General features: G+C 38.6%; 4 protein-coding genes across 8 annotated transcripts; 3 read left to right on the top strand and 1 right to left on the bottom strand.

Moving 5' to 3' along the window:
- The first annotated feature begins 382 nt into the window (after positions 1-382).
- Positions 383-4477, top strand: LOC103456224 (heparanase-like protein 3). Of its 2 annotated transcripts, XM_008395898.4 has the most exons (9): positions 409-878; positions 1795-1884; positions 2075-2111; positions 2347-2530; positions 2633-2781; positions 2936-3166; positions 3282-3471; positions 3566-3791; positions 3971-4477. In XM_008395898.4, exons 1-9 carry the CDS (start codon positions 630-632, stop codon positions 4304-4306), a joined length of 1692 nt encoding a protein of 563 aa, XP_008394120.1. In that variant the 5' UTR covers positions 409-629; the 3' UTR covers positions 4307-4477. The 2 variants fall into 2 exon arrangements, with proteins under 2 accessions (XP_008394121.1, XP_008394120.1); XM_008395899.4 differs by lacking the exon at positions 1795-1884 and having other exon boundaries at positions 383-878.
- A 2435-nt stretch (positions 4478-6912) lies between these two features.
- On the top strand, positions 6913-9118 carry LOC103400261 (glucan endo-1,3-beta-D-glucosidase-like). The gene has a single exon (XM_008338914.4). It carries the CDS (start codon positions 6923-6925, stop codon positions 8984-8986), a length of 2064 nt encoding a protein of 687 aa, XP_008337136.3. The 5' UTR covers positions 6913-6922; the 3' UTR covers positions 8987-9118.
- Positions 9119-9612: 494 nt separating this feature from the next.
- On the top strand, positions 9613-13202 carry LOC103456226 (cysteine--tRNA ligase, chloroplastic/mitochondrial). 4 transcript variants are annotated; one of them, XM_008395901.4, is made up of 9 exons: positions 9613-10013; positions 10100-10163; positions 10473-10634; positions 10800-10970; positions 11203-11484; positions 11631-11756; positions 12075-12278; positions 12524-12625; positions 12790-13202. In XM_008395901.4, exons 1-9 carry the CDS (start codon positions 9670-9672, stop codon positions 13024-13026), a joined length of 1692 nt encoding a protein of 563 aa, XP_008394123.3. In that variant the 5' UTR covers positions 9613-9669; the 3' UTR covers positions 13027-13202. The 4 variants fall into 4 exon arrangements, with proteins under 4 accessions (XP_008394123.3, XP_008394124.3, XP_028949660.2 ...); XM_008395902.4 differs by having other exon boundaries at positions 9624-10013; positions 10096-10163; XM_029093827.2 differs by having other exon boundaries at positions 9625-10013; positions 10440-10634.
- On the bottom strand, positions 13136-17774 carry LOC103456225 (hydroxyproline O-galactosyltransferase HPGT3-like). The gene is made up of 12 exons (XM_008395900.4): positions 17332-17774; positions 17086-17149; positions 16795-16844; positions 16520-16707; positions 15942-16002; positions 15709-15781; positions 15045-15168; positions 14848-14935; positions 14692-14742; positions 14108-14179; positions 13841-13953; positions 13136-13568 (listed from the first exon to the last, which is right to left on the bottom strand). The coding sequence occupies exons 1-12, from the start codon at positions 17454-17456 to the stop codon at positions 13546-13548; spliced, it is 1032 nt and encodes a 343-aa protein (XP_008394122.1). The 5' UTR covers positions 17457-17774; the 3' UTR covers positions 13136-13545.
- Between the last annotated feature and the right edge of the window lie 168 nt (positions 17775-17942).

Below are 17942 nucleotides of genomic sequence, written 5' to 3'. Positions count from 1 at the left end.
CGTGTGTTGCGTGAGTCTCCTTGACTCCATGTGGTTGCCAATGCGTGGATCTCCCACGTGTGGCCCACTAATTGGGTCCTATGAGGGGACATGTTGAATTATCCCACATCGGGTAGAGACGGAGAAAAATAAAAGTTTAGACATCTTAATCTCAGTCCAACTAATATCGAGGCATTTGTAGTAAAACTCCACACATATCGAACTATTCATATGATAATTAATAAGTTATGGACAATATCGTTGTTATGATTAAACTAATACTAAGACTTTTGTAGTAAAACCTCACACATATCGAACTATACAAGTGGTAAAAATGAGTCTTCTGTCGTCTCTCTCATAATTTGACAGTGGCATCTTATAACATGGATTGCTTTTCAAGACTAAATTAAGGTGTGACACCATGAAAGCGAAAAGCACTCACTCACCCACAAGCTTCCCCAGTTGTTCTTCTCGTCCATAATATTATATGCACCCACTATCCCACAAAACAACACAACCACATCTGATCCAACCCCATTATTAAAACCAAATCTGCAGAACTTGTAACAGACTTCAACCCCATCATTAAAACCCATACAGAAATAAAGAAACTGCAGAGGAAACTTGTTTTTGTTTCTTCTTCATTTTCCATGTGTGAAGGTATGCGTTCTCTGATGATTCTTTCGTTGCTTTGCTATGGGCTGTACTGGGCAACTCACAGCCACAAGTCATCAATCTCAGTGGCTTCATTGAGCACCGAAGAAACCCTTTTTGTGAATAAAACAGCTGCAATTGGAGCTACAGATGATGACTTTATCTGTGCCACAATTGATTGGTGGCCTCCTCAGAAATGTGATTACGGAACTTGTAGTTGGGGCTCTGCTTCTCTTCTCAATCTGGTAAGCCTATTATATATCCTTCTTTTTTTTTTTGTGCAATTTATGTCATGTGTAGTATACTATAGTTCGAAGTGCGTAGTAGTTAGCACTTTGTTAACTTACTAACCAGTCGTTGCTTCAACTCTGCGCATCCAATATAGGTCTGTTTTCTGTATTCTGTATAGTTCAAATTAGTAGTAGTTAGCTTTGTATTAACGTACTAACCACAACAGTTACTCAAATACTACCCATTTTGGTTTGATTCTCCTAATACTCATTTAACTGCTGCTGCACTATTAAAATTTACTTTGACGGTATTTTTCCGTCCGTACATTGATTGACGTTATTGCTAACCTTTTCCTGACAGTATTAAACCGCAATTTATCTAGAAAAAAAAGTGTTGAACCAGCCAGTGTTTGTAATGGCCTTCTCAGTTTGACCCTTAAAAGTTAGAGGATTATGATGTTAATACCTTTATTTATTTATTTTTTAGTTTTACTTTATTAGGGGGATCAACGAGAGCAAAACTATTATAATAATATAAGAGTTAAAGAGTTTTAAACTCAGACTGCGTGGTTAAAAATTCAATACTTATGATCACTACAAGTCTACAATAACACTCATTTTTTAGCTTTATTCTTTTTGGTTATGAGTCCGGATTCTTGTCGGATCTTCTTTGTGAGGATTCTGAGGATCTATGAATCTTGTCCATTTATTGTACATCTTACGGTTAGAAATCATTTTAAATATTTTTATTTAAAAATAAACATAAATTAGTACTTGATAAAAACTGACCACACGATGTACGATGAATGAACACGATTTACAAATTCCATGATCCTCACCAAAGAGATCCAGAGAGAGGATCCTGTTGGTTTGGTTATGATTTGTCAACTAGTACAATTGACCCACCCAAGATGCTATTCTCATTTCTCAGCACGAAATTGCAACTTGCAGAAAAAGGTTATGCACGAAATTGCAACTTTCAGAAAAAGGTTATGCACGAAATTGCAACTTTCAGAAAAAGGTTAAGAAAAAGATGATGCTTATCAAGAAGCATAATATCTCTTTTATTTTTTTGGGCAAAAGAAACAAAGAAGCATAATTTCTCCCTTTACTATTACACATTTTTTATTCTTTTTATCTAATTAATTATTTCATAACTATATTATTTACTAATTCTAATATGTATTTTCTTGTTTTTCAATTGTTGGTAGGATCTTGACAATGCTATATTTTTAAATGCTATAAAAGGTAAACAAGTCATTGCTTCAACTTATACACACAAAGGCAATATACATATGGGTGTGATATCCACACATCATTTTTTATTTCCCACACACCTCTTGTCGATCCGATGGCCGAAAATTAGAAAGGTAAGTGAGAAGTAAAAAAAGATGTATGGATATCACATCCCTATATATATATTATAGATAATCCAAAACAGTCTCTACTAACAGAAGTGTATAATTCCATTATTTTGTTGCAGCATTTGCACCCTTGAAAATTAGGTTGGGTGGCACTTTACAAGATAAAGTCACATACCTGGCGGACGGAAGTCAACCACCTTCCACCTCATTTGTCAAAGATGGTTCACAATTGTTTGGTTTCTCTCAAGGTTACTTACCAATGCCTAGATGGGACCAACTAAACAGTTTCTTCAATAAAACTGGGTATAATTCCCCCCTTAATTATACTTAAATCTTCTCATGAAACCATATCACTATATTAATTAACCATAACATGATATAATTTTTTATTTTTTTTTGAAACAGGGCTGTTATTATTTTTGGTTTAAATGCACTCATAGGTAGAAACATAGACTCCAATGGTGCAGCTACTGGTGCTTGGAATTCAACCAATGCAGAAACCTTAATAAGATATACAGTCGACAAGGGATACACAATTCATGGTTGGGAACTTGGTAAGAACTTTTACGCATTATATTTGGTTACTCACAATATTCGACCGGGCTTAACTACTTTTAACCACTTGAGTTGCAAGTCTTTTGCAAAATTTGTACACATTAATTGTCGGTCCAAATGCGAAACTAAAGCTTTACTTGGAATAAATTTCAGGAAATGAACTGAGTGGGAATGGAGTTGGAACAAAAGTTTCAGCAGACCAATATGCAGCAGACACACACACTCTCCATGAAATACTGCAGAAAATTTATGCAGATTATGGATCAAAGCCACTAGTCTTAGCACCAGGAGGCTTCTTTGATGCCGATTGGTTCACAGAATTTGTTCATAAAACTCCTCCTTCCCTTAAAGTAATCACTCACCACATATATAATCTTGGTCCAGGTATATTCATTAACATAGCTAATGAATCTGCGTTTTTCAAAATCACTTTCCTTTCTCTGGAAATTCAACTTGTGGAATGACACTTTGCCTTTTTCTTTGTCTCGTATTAACTAAGGTAGTGCTGGAGATCTCGTTGACAAGATCCTAGATCCAGATGTTCTCGATGGTATTTCGCAGACCTTCAGCAGCCTACAAAACCTTGTTGAGACATCAGACACTTCAGCAGTGGCATGGGTTGGTGAAGCAGGAGGTGCTTACAACAGTGGCCATGATCTTGTTACAAATGCTTTTGTGTTTAGTTTCTGGTAATCAAACTTGTCCTCGAAACTGATTTTTCCTTCTTTAGTCTTCAAGTATGTGATGAAAAGAGGTTATGTATTTTTTTTACCAACCAAACAGGTACCTAGACCAGCTTGGTTTGGCAGCATCTTATGACACCAAAACATATTGCAGACAGACATTGATTGGTGGAAATTATGGGCTCCTTGACACCAACACCTTTCAACCAAATCCTGATTATTACAGTGCTCTTCTTTGGCATCGTTTAATGGGAAACAAGGCCCTCTCCACAAGCTTCTCTGGGACGAAGAAGATACGTGCCTATGCTCATTGTTCAAAGAAGACAGTAAGTATACATTAAACTGGACAAACATAAAGGTTATGCTTAATGAGCTAATCCGTTAAGCTAAGGTTATGCTATCACATGGTTTTTTTTTCCCTTCTGTTGTTTGATTCATTAATCGTTTCTCGCTAATATTTTCAGTTGTTAGGAGACTAACCTAATTAAGTAACTGATTTATGCAGAAAGGAATCACGGTGCTCCTCATCAACCTAGACGGTAACACTACAGTTCAAGTCCGAGTTTCGACTGATAGTACTGGCAGGCCTGTGAGTTCCGAAAGCCTTCAGAGTTCGAAAGATAGTGATGATGTAAGGGAAGAATACCATCTAACAGCTCAAGATGGGGACTTGCAGAGTAAAGTAATGCTACTAAATGGGAAAGCACTTATTGTAGATTCATCTGGGGATATTCCACCCTTGGAACCGATAACAGTCAGGCTATCAGATCCAACTACCGTGGCGCCATTCTCTATTGTATTTGTTCACGTTCCAAACACAACCGTGCCGGCTTGTGCATAGAGGCTTTTGGTGAAAGAAGGCTTGTAGATCTTTTTATTTTCATACAAAGAGATGAATAAATAGAAATAAGAAATGAATTTTAGAGGATGCAACCACGTTATAAATTAAAATTAAAAATTTATTGGTTTCTTCATGGTGATCTCCAAGAATAATATACAGTACTTCAGAGAATATGATGTTTATATAGAAGAGTTTAAAGCAATCATCTGTCCCGGCTTCGTTTTACAGCTTCACTCCTTTTATGAAGTTTGGATGCACTCAAAGCAACTTATAACGCATTCTATCTTCAAAGCGATAAATGGTGGCTGATCACTCATATATTTCATGCATTTATACCATCCATTTCTAAAGTCTTTGTGATGTTTTTGTGTTAAAATTGTAGCATTTTATCTTACCTTGTGTTAATGTGCAGTTAATTTTGTTTTAGAATCAAAGAAATAAAAAAAGAAAACAAAAGAAATAAAATAAGCAAAGGGGAGTGCAGCACTGGCAGGAAGAAAAAAAAAGAGAAAAATAAACAGAGAAGAAATAAGGAGAGGGCAGAGGAAAGAAGAGACGGAAGGCAGAGGAGGACAGAGGGAGTCTGACGGGAGGCACAGAAAAAGAAAAGCAGCAAAGCACAGCAGCAGGGAGACTGACGCACAGAAGCAGAGGACAGTGCACAAAGCAGAGGACAGTGCACAGAGCAGAGGAAGTTCGGAGCAACAGAGATCTCGTCTTGTTAAAACGGGTGTTTTCTTTCTTTGTTATTCTGTTTTATGGATAATTTTTTATGTATGAACATAATTATGTGTAACTAATTTATTATGCTAGAGTGAGGCCATGAGCCGCAACATGAATACGTAGTTTTATTTTTCGATTGCTTAAATGTTGTTACATGCTTGCTTTGATATTTTCAATCTCTAAAATTAAACTATCTATGTGTCTTGATGATTGAACACCATTAGGAGGCTTAGAAAAGTTATCGGATGCAATTTTGAACGAATGTCACGTTAAAATTGGTTGTGCTTCTTGTGATTGAGAATTATACTCTCCTAAGGTAAATATCATGCTCTTATGGATTATATGGTTTAACAAAAGGATTTTCACCAAGATTAATGAATCACTCATGTTTATATTTAATCCAAATGTCATGGATAAGTTGCATGTAGTGGTATACGTTTTAGCTTGAATGTCACAAGTAAAATATACACAAGGAAAATCCAACCTTCAAAGCATGTGTGTTTTCAATTATTTAAGCAATTGGAATAGCTACGTAGGAGTGTTGTTGGTAAAGGTTGAACTCTAGCATATTGTCAATCTATTTTTCTTCAGTCATTTATTTTATCTTGAATTTCCTTATTTACTAGTTTTGTTTAAGTTGAATCATTATTCTTATAAATCAATTCCCATTTTAGATATTTGTTTAAGTCACATCCAGTAATATTTAGTTTCGTCAAACTAGTGTAATTCTTAGAGTTAAATAAGTTAAATACACAAAAACTCGTAAATTGTTTATATCAGTCCCTGAGGAGATCGACCTTGCTTGAGCCATTCTATACTACAAACACTTGTTCTCTTGCAAGAATTTTCTATGGTTTAACCATTTGTTTTACAAGTGGTAAAATCGCTATCAGTGGCGTACTGCACTGATTATATATGTTGATGACATAGTGGCCACATGAGATGATGCGGATGAAGTAAGAAGGTTCTAGACGTCTCAGGCAACTGAATTTGAAACGAGAGAGCAAGGTAAATTAAAGCATTTCATGTAAAGGAAGTTGATCTAGATATATTCAAACATGACATGTTTCCGTGGACATGTCCTCTTCTTGGTATCCCTCTTCATTCTCCTCTTCATCGACATTGGAGAGCTAAGATTTTACGGGGAGGATGAGCTCGGGGACTGGAAAGTGACTCGGAATGGCAATGAGGTTGGAGAGTGCGTTGGGTGAGGTGGTTGAGAAGCGGATGAGAATCATGAGATGAACGTCTGTGCAAGTGTAAAGTAATTGCTCTCTGACTTTGGTTAGCAATGTAGGTGATCTATGTGATGTGGTTTGCAATGTAGGTGATCTATGTGACTTTTCCCATAAGATTTCTCTATTTGGTTAGTTTGCATTTGAGCTTTTTGACCGGAAAATAAAGCTAAAAACTCCACATTGTACCGTACGTGTGGGGATAGATGCAGCCAAATTGGTAAGTTTGAAATTCCCCCATGGTAAAGTTTTATATTTTTTTTATTTTTTTATTACAAGCGATATTTCTATTCTAAGTTACACTAAAAAGATGAGGAGAATTGAACCCGACGCGCTGTGAATTGGAGAAGAAAACAATATCCACGAGAGCAATCTACTACTTGCACATAGTAAATATACTTAACCTATTATTTTTTTCTTTTCCTTCCAAAATTACTTGGTACACAAAACACATTTGCCAAGGAGAACAAAAAACCTCACAAACTTTCCTAGTTTTCAAAACGTGTATTTAGTAACCCAACCCATGTTGTTGAGGAAAGCCGTAATCATGGAAGTTTCCCACGTAAACTAGGAACATATCAAAAGCATCCCTATAAATAATACATACCGATCGAAAAGGTTGATTATTTACAAGTTTACGAACCAAAATTAAGACATCATGGCAAGCATGCTCTGTTCTCTTGCTCTCTTCGTCTGCATAGTCTGTTTTTCCGCTTTGATTCCGCAGGCCTCCCCCGCCCCATTCCTCTTCCCGGAAGCTCAATCCACCGTCCTCCCCGACCCTTCAACCTTCTTCGCCCCAAAACTTCTCTCTACTCCACTCCCCACCAACTCTTTCTTCCAAAACTTTGTCCTCAACAATGGCGACCAACCCGAGTACATCCATCCCTACACCATCAAATCATCCAACTCCTCCCTATCTATCACATATCCGTCTTTCTCCTACACATCTACCGTCATATCCACAGCCCCATTCGAACCCGACCTCACCATATCTGCCTCGAAAACCACCACTGGAAAAGCTCCAAACAACGACCACCATGTAATCTCTGACTTCAATGATCTCAGTGTGACATTGGACTTTCCCTCATCCAACCTCCGCTTCTTCCTTGTCCGCGGCAGCCCCTTTCTTACCTGTTTTCTTTATCGCCCCTCTGCGCTTACTATATCAACTGCTCATACAATTGTCTCATCATCATCAGCTAGTAGCTCAAAAACAAAGTTCATCATCAAGCTCGACAACAATCAGACATGGCTAATATACACATCCATTCCAACTGATTTATCTGACAGCGGATCATCCACACTAAATTTTAAAGCTTTTTCCGGGATTATTCGATTTGCTGTAATACCGGATCCTGACCCAAAATCAGAGGCAATTCTCGATCACTTCAGTTCTTGTTACCCAGTTTCTGGTGCAGCTGTGCTCCAAAACACCAATACTTTGACATATAAATGGGAAAAGGAAGGTGGAGATTTGCTTATGCTTGCTCATCCTCTCCATATTAAGCTTCTGTCCAATGCTACTGTTTTGCAAGATTTTAGATATAAAAGCATTGACGGCGATTTAGTTGGTGTTGTTGGCGGTTCGTGGATGTTAGCATCGAAGCCTATTCCAGTCACTTGGAATTCTGTAAGGGGTGTCCAAAAAGATTCGTTCCCCGAAATCATATCTGCACTTCGTCGAGATGTTGACGCTCTTAGTTCAGCAGAAGCTTCTACTACATCTTCATATTTTTACGGGAAATTGGTTGCTAGAGCAGCAAGGCTGGCTGTGATAGCCGAGGAGGTAGCTTGTCCTGATGTGACCCCGGCGATCAGGACATTCTTGGCGGAGAAAATAGAGCCATGGTTGGATGGCAGCTTTAGTGGCAACGGATTTTTGCATGATAAAAAATGGGGTGGACTTGTTACCAAGCAAGGATTAACTGATCAGGGTGCCGATTTCGGGTTTGGCGTTTATGCTGATCACCATTACCATCTGGGGTACTTTATATATGGAATTTCCGTGTTAGCAAAGATTGATCCTCCATGGAGGCAGAAGTACAAGTCTCAAGCTTACTCGCTCGTGGAGGATTTTCTCAACAAGGATGAACGATCGAATCCAAATTACCCGCGTCTGAGATCCTTTGATCTCTATAAATTGCACTCGTGGGCAGGTGGGTTGACAGAATTCGCAGACGGGAGGAATCAAGAGAGCACGAGCGAGGCGGTCAATGCTTACTACGCAGCTGCTTTGATGGGAAAAGCCTATAAAGATGCGCAACTTGAGGCCACCGGATCGCTACTCACTGCCTTGGAAATACAGGCAGCTCAGATGTGGTGGCACGTAAGAGAGGGCGGAGAGAATCGAATTTACCAGGAAGCTTTCGCAAAGGAAAATCGAGTAGTGGGGGTTTTATGGGCGACCAAGAGAGACACCGGACTTTGGTTCGCTACCGCGGAGGCGAGAGAAATTAGACTCGGAATTCAAATGCTGCCCGTTTTGCCAATCACCGAGGTGTTGTTCTCCGATGCAGGGTATGCCAACGAGCTCGTGAGTTGGGCATTGCCAGCGCTCAATAAAACAGAAGTCACGGAAGGATGGAAGGGATTTGTGCATGCGTTACAAGGGATTTACGACACACAAGGCGCTTTGAAGAAGATTAGGAGCTTGAATAGTTTCGACGACGGAAACTCCCGGAGTAATCTTTTGTGGTGGATTTACAGTCAGTCACAGTAGGTGATCAGCTTTGCTGCATGACATTTTTTCCTGAGGTTAATTTTAGTATGTTTTTTGGGTTTTAGCTAGATTCAAGTTCTTTGTGTAACAAAATTGAATCAATTACAACTCATTGTTTATTTTCTTTTCGTACTTGCTGTCGTATTTTAACACGAGAATTGCAATGTTGTTCATTGTTGTTTCATCTGATTGCTGGAGATCATTTAAGAAGGCATACCAAATGGTATTAGACTAAAAGACAAATAAGTTAGCCATAATAATTAGATACGGAATCCAACTCGTCCATGAGTCGAATGTAAAAGCTTTCACTTGGAAGTATTAAAGTATAGGTAAACTGTAGTACTAGCTGCAAGTGATGTAAAGAAAAGACCATGTTACATGTATCAAAGATGTCAAACATACATATAAATAACCAGCTATTTGTCATTTGATACTAAGATTTAATAATATTTTTTATTCATATGTAAGTGAAAAATGTTAGACTTCGTCGTCGTCGTGAAAACAATAAATTAGCCTATTATTTGAGAAAATATAAAATGGAGGCAGAGCCATTGAAACGTGGAAGCCCAAAGACAGAAAACTCCAAGGGCCCAAACAAACTGGCCCGCTTTGTGTAGATAAAGCGCCAACACAGCGCCTCTCTCTCTCTCGCTCACGGGAACGTTCACTGACGGAGAGCAAAGATGAGCACTCTGCTCAGGTTCTACAGACCCTTGTTCCCATACTCGACTCGGAAGATTCAACTCGGAACGCAGCGTTTCCACAGCTTATTGAAGCCCAATAGGAGAATTCGCTGCGTGGCTACTTCCAGCCACTCTCAGCCGTCTATTGTAGGCGGCGGCGGCAGTAAACCGGAGAGTCCAGAATCGTCGGAGCTATGGCTTCACAACACAATGAGCAGGAAGAAGGAGCTTTTCAGGCCCAAAATTGAAGGGAAGGTGGGCATGTATGTGTGCGGAGTCACAGCCTATGATCTCAGCCACATCGGCCATGCGCGCGTCTACGTCACATTCGATGTTCTCTACAGGTCCATTTCTATATAATTAGTTCAATTTCTCGATTTGCGTCTATTTAAATGCTGATTTTAGTGACATTGTTTTGGGAAATAGGCAGATATCTTAGGCATTTGGGATATCAAGTCACATACGTTCGGAATTTCACAGATGTTGATGACAAAGTAAGTTTCTTTTCCCAAATTTGAATATTTCCAGTTACGAAAGATTCGGGCTTTGGTTATGGGTGTGAATTTTGAATAGTTTGTTTGGAATTTAAACTTTTCGACTGATACTACCTTTGGTATGTTTATGCATCCTGTTCAATTTGTTTGGTGTTCTTGGATGCCAATTGTGAGTTTGTTTGGTGTTTCTTAAATGTATTGACGCGGCGTGATTATTTTATGTTACGGAAGTTGGATGCCCAGTACCGATTACTTTCCACATTGGTATTATTACAGGATAGCTGAGAATGCACTTTTCAAATTCTGTAGATAATTGCTAGAGCAAATGAGTTGAGGGAGGATCCTATCAGCTTGAGCAGGCGCTACTGCGAGGAGTTCAATCAAGATATGACCTGTCTGCATTGCCTGCCTCCTTCGGTGGAACCACGAGTGTCCGATCACATGCCACAGATCCTTGATATGATAAAGCAGGTATTTTTTTCCACCTGTGCTTCAGAATCTATTAAAAGTGTCACGTTAGGCTTTTAGCACCTTGGTGGAGTTGTTATAAACTTATAATTGTATTTGTATGCGTTATTAATTTTCAAAACAGGGTTCTCTTTCTCTTACCCATTTCTTGATTTGCTTCCTGAGCAGATTATTGAAAATGGATATGGGTACAGTGTTGATGGGGATGTTTACTTTAGTGTTGACAAGTTCCCAGATTATGGGCGTCTATCTGGGCGAAAGTTAGAAGATAATCGAGCTGGTGAGCGGGTTGCTATTGATTCAAGGAAAAAACATCCTGGTGACTTTGCCATGTGGAAGGTAGTGTCTGTAAACTCACTGAAAATGATGATAATGTATGAGCTTGCCATATCAGAGATGGCATCTTTATCATTTTATTTACATCGACAAAGCTGCCTTGTTCTTAGAAGTTTCATGTTCTTACTATAAAGCATTCATTTGCTTGTTCACACATATACACATACTGTTGTAAAATATGTTAATATTACGACTGGGAAGGAATTAATCAGGTGAGGATTCTGAATGTTTGCAGTCTGCAAAGGAAGGAGAACCCTTCTGGGACAGTCCATGGGGCCCTGGTAGACCCGGCTGGCATATCGAGTGCAGTGCAATGAGTGCTGCTTATCTGGGTTACTCTTTCGACATACATGGTGGAGGGATGGACCTTGTGTTTCCCCACCATGAAAATGAAATTGCACAGAGTTGTGCTGCATGTAACCACAGTAACATAAGCTACTGGATACACAATGGTTTTGTCACCATTGACTCAGAGAAAATGTCCAAATCCCTTGGAAACTTCTTCACAATTCGGCAGGTAAAAGGCATTCCATACTGTTTACATTGGTCAGAACATTTTTTTTCTCTGAGAATTTTTGCCCCAACTTTTATACGGATCAGTACTCTAGCTTTACGAATCAGTCATTCTGATTACGTTTCTAATATATATTATTCTTCTTCCAGGTTATAGACCTCTACCATCCATTGGCTTTGCGACTTTTCTTGTTAGGGACCCACTATCAGTCTCCGATCAACTACTCTGATGCGCTGCTTGAAAGTGCTTCAGACCGGATTTTCTACATTTATCAGGTACCCTAGCATCCCACTTGTCTGGGTGAAGGATAGAAGAAACCTCTCTTTCTCTTTCCCTTTGTCCAACCCAAAATCGAATGCAGATTGAAACACCTGAACTTTGTAGATCACAGTTGATGTTTTGTCAGGTTCAATCTGCAGTGCTTCTTCAGATGTAGTTGCATATTTGCAATAATATGTTTTAGATGCCAACAGGATTTCGAAGGATGCTTAGAACTTTTTACCTATACAGATATTTTTAAATTTGATGTTTACTTATCATCGATTAATATGTTGATTTCATTTTGTTTTGATCAAATTTACTTTTCGTTGCAGGCATTACATGATTGTGAAAGTGCTCTGAGCCAGAATAATGGGGTAACCCTGAAAGATACCATCCCTCCTGATACACTGAACAGCATCAATAACTTCTATAACATTTTCGTAACGTCAATGTCAGATGATCTTCACACTCCTGTTGTTTTGGCTGCACTATCAGACCCATTAAAAACTATCAATGATCTGCTACATACTCGTAAGGTATGGATGATACACCCGTTAACTTGCGATTGAAATTGATTGAATGTGAAACTTTTTTATGTTTAGGATGCCGGTTTTGTTTTTGATACAAATAATTTAGGGTTAGTTTAGTACTACATACCAAATGAGGATTCAAAGCTTATTGAACCCGAGCTCCTATTTCTCACTAATGAGATAGATTTATACCCTGTTTTGCTACTTCTTTCTCAAATTTCTGGATCTTTGTAATTTATAAATTCATACAGGGGAAGAGGCAAGAACTGCGGATGGAGTCGCTGGCAGCTTTGGGAAAGATAATTAAGAATGTTTTGAGCATTTTAGGACTGATGCCTGCAAGCTACCCGGAGGTACAGAAGTCGTCGGTGCCACAAGAAATCTAGACAGGGTTCTGTGACAAGTCCTGTACTCCGATGCTTCTATGAGTTCCTTGGGCTTATCGCAGAACACCTATCTTTTCTTTTGAATACGGTTTTTTTCTTTCTACAACGCGTGAACTATTTTTATGCTACAGATTCTGCAGGAGCTGAAGGATAAAGCCTTGAAGCGTGCAAAGTTAACCGAAGATCAAGTATTGCAAAAAATCGAGGAAAGAAATGCAGCGAGGAAGAACAAAGAGTATGAAAGATCAGATACAATTAGAAAAGATTTAGCTGCCGTGGGGATTGCTCTTATGGACAGCCCAGATGGAACGACGTGGAGACCTGCCGTACCTCTTGCAATTCAAGAGCAGCAGGTTGCAACTACTTGAAACAGATCCTGCTGTCAGCACTGTCATAATTCTTTAGTATCATACCATGTAGAATTAGGGCATATACAATTTTCTCTCCTATGCAATTCTGAAAAAAATAGGCTTTCACTTTCCGAATGTGAATTGTACGATTGAGCATTCATTCAACAAAGTTTTCGCCGCGAGGCGGTTCCCAATTTTTATAGCTTTATCAACGTTGTGAATTTCAAGTACAAATTCAAGAACGGTGAAGCTATAATATTATTCACTGAGTAAAGAACGCATAAAGTTCATCCTACAAGGTGTCCATGCTATCACTCACATTCAACAGCTATTTCCCACTGCAGTGGGCAGTTTAAAAATTCCAGCCGATCTTCACACATAAAACGAATGATTCTGCACGTCCTCTGCGACCCTCGCAGCACCCTCAGTTGAACATAAGTATGAACATGATGATTCAAACACCCTTCTCATGGTCAAGTAAAAATTGCATGTCCAGATCAGGTTTGTCTTCTACCGAAAGATTTATATCCGCTTTGATCAAGCCAAAGAACACACCTTATCTGGAAAGTTGGAAGAGTTAAATGGCAATTGTCAACACGAGATGCATCCATCAAGTCAAGGGGACGATTTAAGCATATACTTTAATATCAATCTAAAGTGTCCTTTGCTTTATCTTTTAATATTTTCTTTCAAGCTAGTAGACTGAAAGCCATCCATACTTTTATTATTTCCCCACAATCTATTTAAAACTAAAACTGAGGCAAGTTCAGGCAAGATAGGTGATATTTTTGTACAAAAAATAAAAAGAAACCAGCGGATGGAGTAAATTTACCTTGTCTAATGCTACCGCAGCAAAGGCGGTTGTCATCTATATAAGTGGCTTGGATACCCATCATCCATGAACCCACTGATACATCATCATGAGCATAAGTCTTCAATGATGCACTGCATACGAAAGGAAACAGAAATAAATCGCAGGATAATGAAATGCATAAATAAGTCCAACAAACTCACTCTCCCAAGCCACGTTGCAATAGAACCTAAGCATACTTGATAACATTGAGAGCCCTTTCCCCCGGCTATAGCACTGAGAACAAACCTGTTTATGTTTATATACTGAGCTAAGTTCTTGGATAGTATAATGAGGGAACCACCTGCATGTCGGAAGTACCTGAAAGGGAGAGAAATGGTAAGAATGATAAACCAAATCTACCAGTACATAGAACTGTCAAATTTAAACGAAAATCTTCTTAGCCTGTCAGTATATTGTACACGTTTACCAGATAAATACAGAATTGTCAAACTTGTCAATGTCTTTTAATATTAAGCATAACTCGCTCTTGGACAGTTATATTTCTTTCACATGTCAGCATTAAAACAGTGAAACTGAGAATGTTTTATCCTGGACTAACAGTCCAGCCATGACATAATTCTACAAAAGATCACAGACAAAAACAATCTCTCTCTAGATATGCAGAGGCTCTAGTACGAAGTGAATCTTAGGCCATCGGATTTCTTTCCATTGTAACGATTAAAAAAAACTCAAATGACCTCCGTGTGTTGGCGCTTTACTAGAGCCAAATCGTGGGTGTGTGCGCACATATCTGGATCAAGTAATCAACACATAACCAAGTATTAAATACCCACTAGATGATGTTTTCTTCCATAGGTTCGTTCACTTACGATTTCTGATCCCCAAATTTCCACCAGTCAGGTTCATACCAAGACTTTCCCCTGCAGATCAAAACACTTGTATAACCTTACAGACCACAAGATCTACATATATAATTGGAATACAATATCAAGCTGCACGAAGGCATAGGATGGTAAAGTATATACTCTTCAGAAATCACATCTCCTGACTTCATGCATCCGATATAAGCACCATCTTGAGCACGACGATGTTCAAGAAGTCCAATTAGCCCCTCTGTGGTTGGTCAAGAAAAGATATTTTAAATGATGTATGAAAAGTTCTGATGAATAAGTTGATTCTAGTCTTGAATGTTCTCATAAGTTTATCAGAATAGAAGTTCTACCAAGATCAAGATTGATATTGTCATCAACTTTGACATAAAACTCAGCATCCCAATTCTGAACCGCAGTACTGAAGAAGAACTTTGCTTTCTTGGGCATCTCTTCCTGAGCCTCCTCATGACCTTCCTAATATGATAATGTTACAGTTTCAAACTATGCCTTTCTCTTGTCAATAAAATCCAAGTTATCAAATATATAAGAGGAATCCTACAATTATAATTAGATGCTGAACTTTTAGTTATTACGCATTAACAAACATTCAACGTAATAAGCCACTTAGTACTACAGTCTAGTGATATTCTTCTTCACTTATAAGTGAGAGGTGTTAGGTTCGATTCTCGCCAAAGGCGAATTTGAACCACATTATTGCTAGCCCATTGCGAGGCTAAGCCCACCCCCCTCCCCCTTAGTGTGGATAATATCGTTTGTTCAAAAAACAAAAATATTCAACGTAATACAATAAAAGCCTAATCACAACATATGGACATAACTTCCACTATGCATCCAATAAACTGACTTCCAAAAATTTAGCTAAAGAATTTCCCCGCATACATTTAATTGGCATCACAAGTTATGTACCATAATATCACAATTGTGTGGCTACTACAGTCTTGTTAAAAGATTGAACAGATATGTTTTTAGTAACCCTGAGATTGTATTGCTTACAAGAATTAAGAAATCCTTTGTCGAACCACTTTCCTTATCAATATTCCGATCTAAGCTATCACCCCGATTGGCACTGCAAGTTAAAAGCACAAAGATTATGTGAAGAGTGTGCCCATAACTACCACAGGTACAACACTTTAGTATAGTGACTCTACCAAGCAAATAAATGAACAATAAGAATCAGGAAAGCATAGTATTACTATTAACATTGAGATTAAAGTGAGAGGAAAAACCTCCGACCAATTACAAAGCGTATAACTACTCCTCTTTCTTCTAGCTTCCTCAAAGCATCACCTGCCAAGGCCAATAGGAATGTCCAATAGTTGTTAGTGAACAAGTTTAATTTTTCCTTAAAATGACCGCAGTAATCACGAATCCACATTATCCACCACCTCAGCTACATACACGCAGGTGTTGTTGAACACTGGGTGTTTACCATGGTAAATTCAATTCAGTTAACCTGCAATTGCTGCCTGATATAACCCAATAACTACACCAAAATGATTGTCTTAGTATGCATATCTAACAGCTTTAACTTGATTCGTACCGTACAACTTATTCTAGCCTCCGTTAGTCAAAACAGGCCATGGGAGTGCCTGAATGAGCACTATGGGATTATGACAAATACCTTGACTTTCACAAAGGGACTATTTTAATAGGATGAAACTTAAAACTCAAACCAGAGGAGTCTTAAGTAAAAAGATTGAGAATCAACACTTAATCTGAATTCAAGCGATGCCAGCATAAAGTTTAATCAGAGAAGGAACACATGGTAAATCTATATAAATTGCCATCAGAAATTCCAACTGACCTTTAGGCATCCAAGACCCTCTAAACATATTTCGGTTTAAATGACTACCAAATCCAGTATAAACTCCAACAACAGCAAGCAATCGGCCAGAAGAAGACGCCTTTTGTTGCAAGTGGTTCTTGAGGTACCCTTGACTCTTGGCCAGTGTCAAGTCCATCTCAGCTTCCACAATCCTCCTCTCCAGGTCCCTATAAATCAGTACCATTATTTCCGACACTAAAACTAGGCACAACTCAAATAAACCGAATAAAGAGAAATGAAAAGTAGGAGCATACTTGCATCCAAGCACTGCTAACTTGTCTTCTACCGTAAGAACCTTTGGTCTCTGAAATATTACAGAAGTAATATTGAATTAAAGACAAAATTCACCAATTTTCGCAATTTTTCATCTCGCCCGGTTGGATTAACTTGGGGATCAAAATTGAAAAATGCAAAACTTTTAGACTAAAGTTTGAAACAAAAGAGCAGCGTGCTCCACTCTACACCCAAGTTCGAATCCCGCTCCCATAGTTTATATCAAATAACTACAAAATATCGCTCGAATAAAAATATTTCTGAAATCAAACCTGGCCCAAGTTCTTCTTTAGAAGATTAGAAAGCACTGTTCTGTTCTCCGCATCCTGCCACAACCTGCATTTCCCAAACAACAAGTCATCAACTTTGATAATTAATTACCATTAACTCTTAACACGATATCGAACCACTAAATCGTATCAGATCAAACAGAAAGCTCAGGAATTTGAATTCGAATAGTAAATTTTGAAAAATCAAAGCTGAAAGAGTCCGTTTTTGGAAACAATTTTGAAACGCACCGGCCGGCGACGTAGAGCCAAGCGACGCAGGAGAAGAATGCCATGAGAATGGATGGCTTGGAGGTCTGCAGGGGCTTCGATCGCCATCGCCGATCTGATTTCGTCGTCGTCGGCAAACCCTCCATCTCCGATTCCGAATCAGCAGAGAGGAGACCGCGAAAAGACCAGAGCAATGATTTGGGCGAGATATTGGAGGTGCAGATTTATGAGAATGATTCGGACAGGGATTTATGAAAATGACGTATCAGATTATATGCAGAATTTGGAAGGCATCTAAATACTGAAATCTAAATTTTGAAATTTCGGAGAGATAGAGAGAGAGAGCTTTGGTTGGAAATTTGGAGCGGTTACTTTTTAGGGCCGACGACTTAGGTCTGGGCGTCTGAGTGGTCCAGTTCAGTTTAATGTTGGGCCTCCAAGTTTTATGAGTCTTCATTTTTTACAAGAAAATTCTAAATTTTTTTTAATGTATAATATATTCTACGCTTTATATTAAGTGGAGGAGGGAGGTTTAAACCCGAAACGCAACGGTTTGAAGAGAAAAGTTTTAACCACTAAGGCAATTCATCATTTGCTATATTCTAAATTATTTAATTTACATGGAAATTGAT

Source organism: Malus domestica, chromosome 15 (genome assembly GCF_042453785.1).
Source record: "Malus domestica chromosome 15, GDT2T_hap1".
NCBI lineage: Eukaryota > Viridiplantae > Streptophyta > Magnoliopsida > Rosales > Rosaceae > Malus > Malus domestica.
The sequence above is the reverse complement of the archived record's forward strand: the minus strand, read 5'-3'. Positions and strand labels throughout refer to the sequence as shown.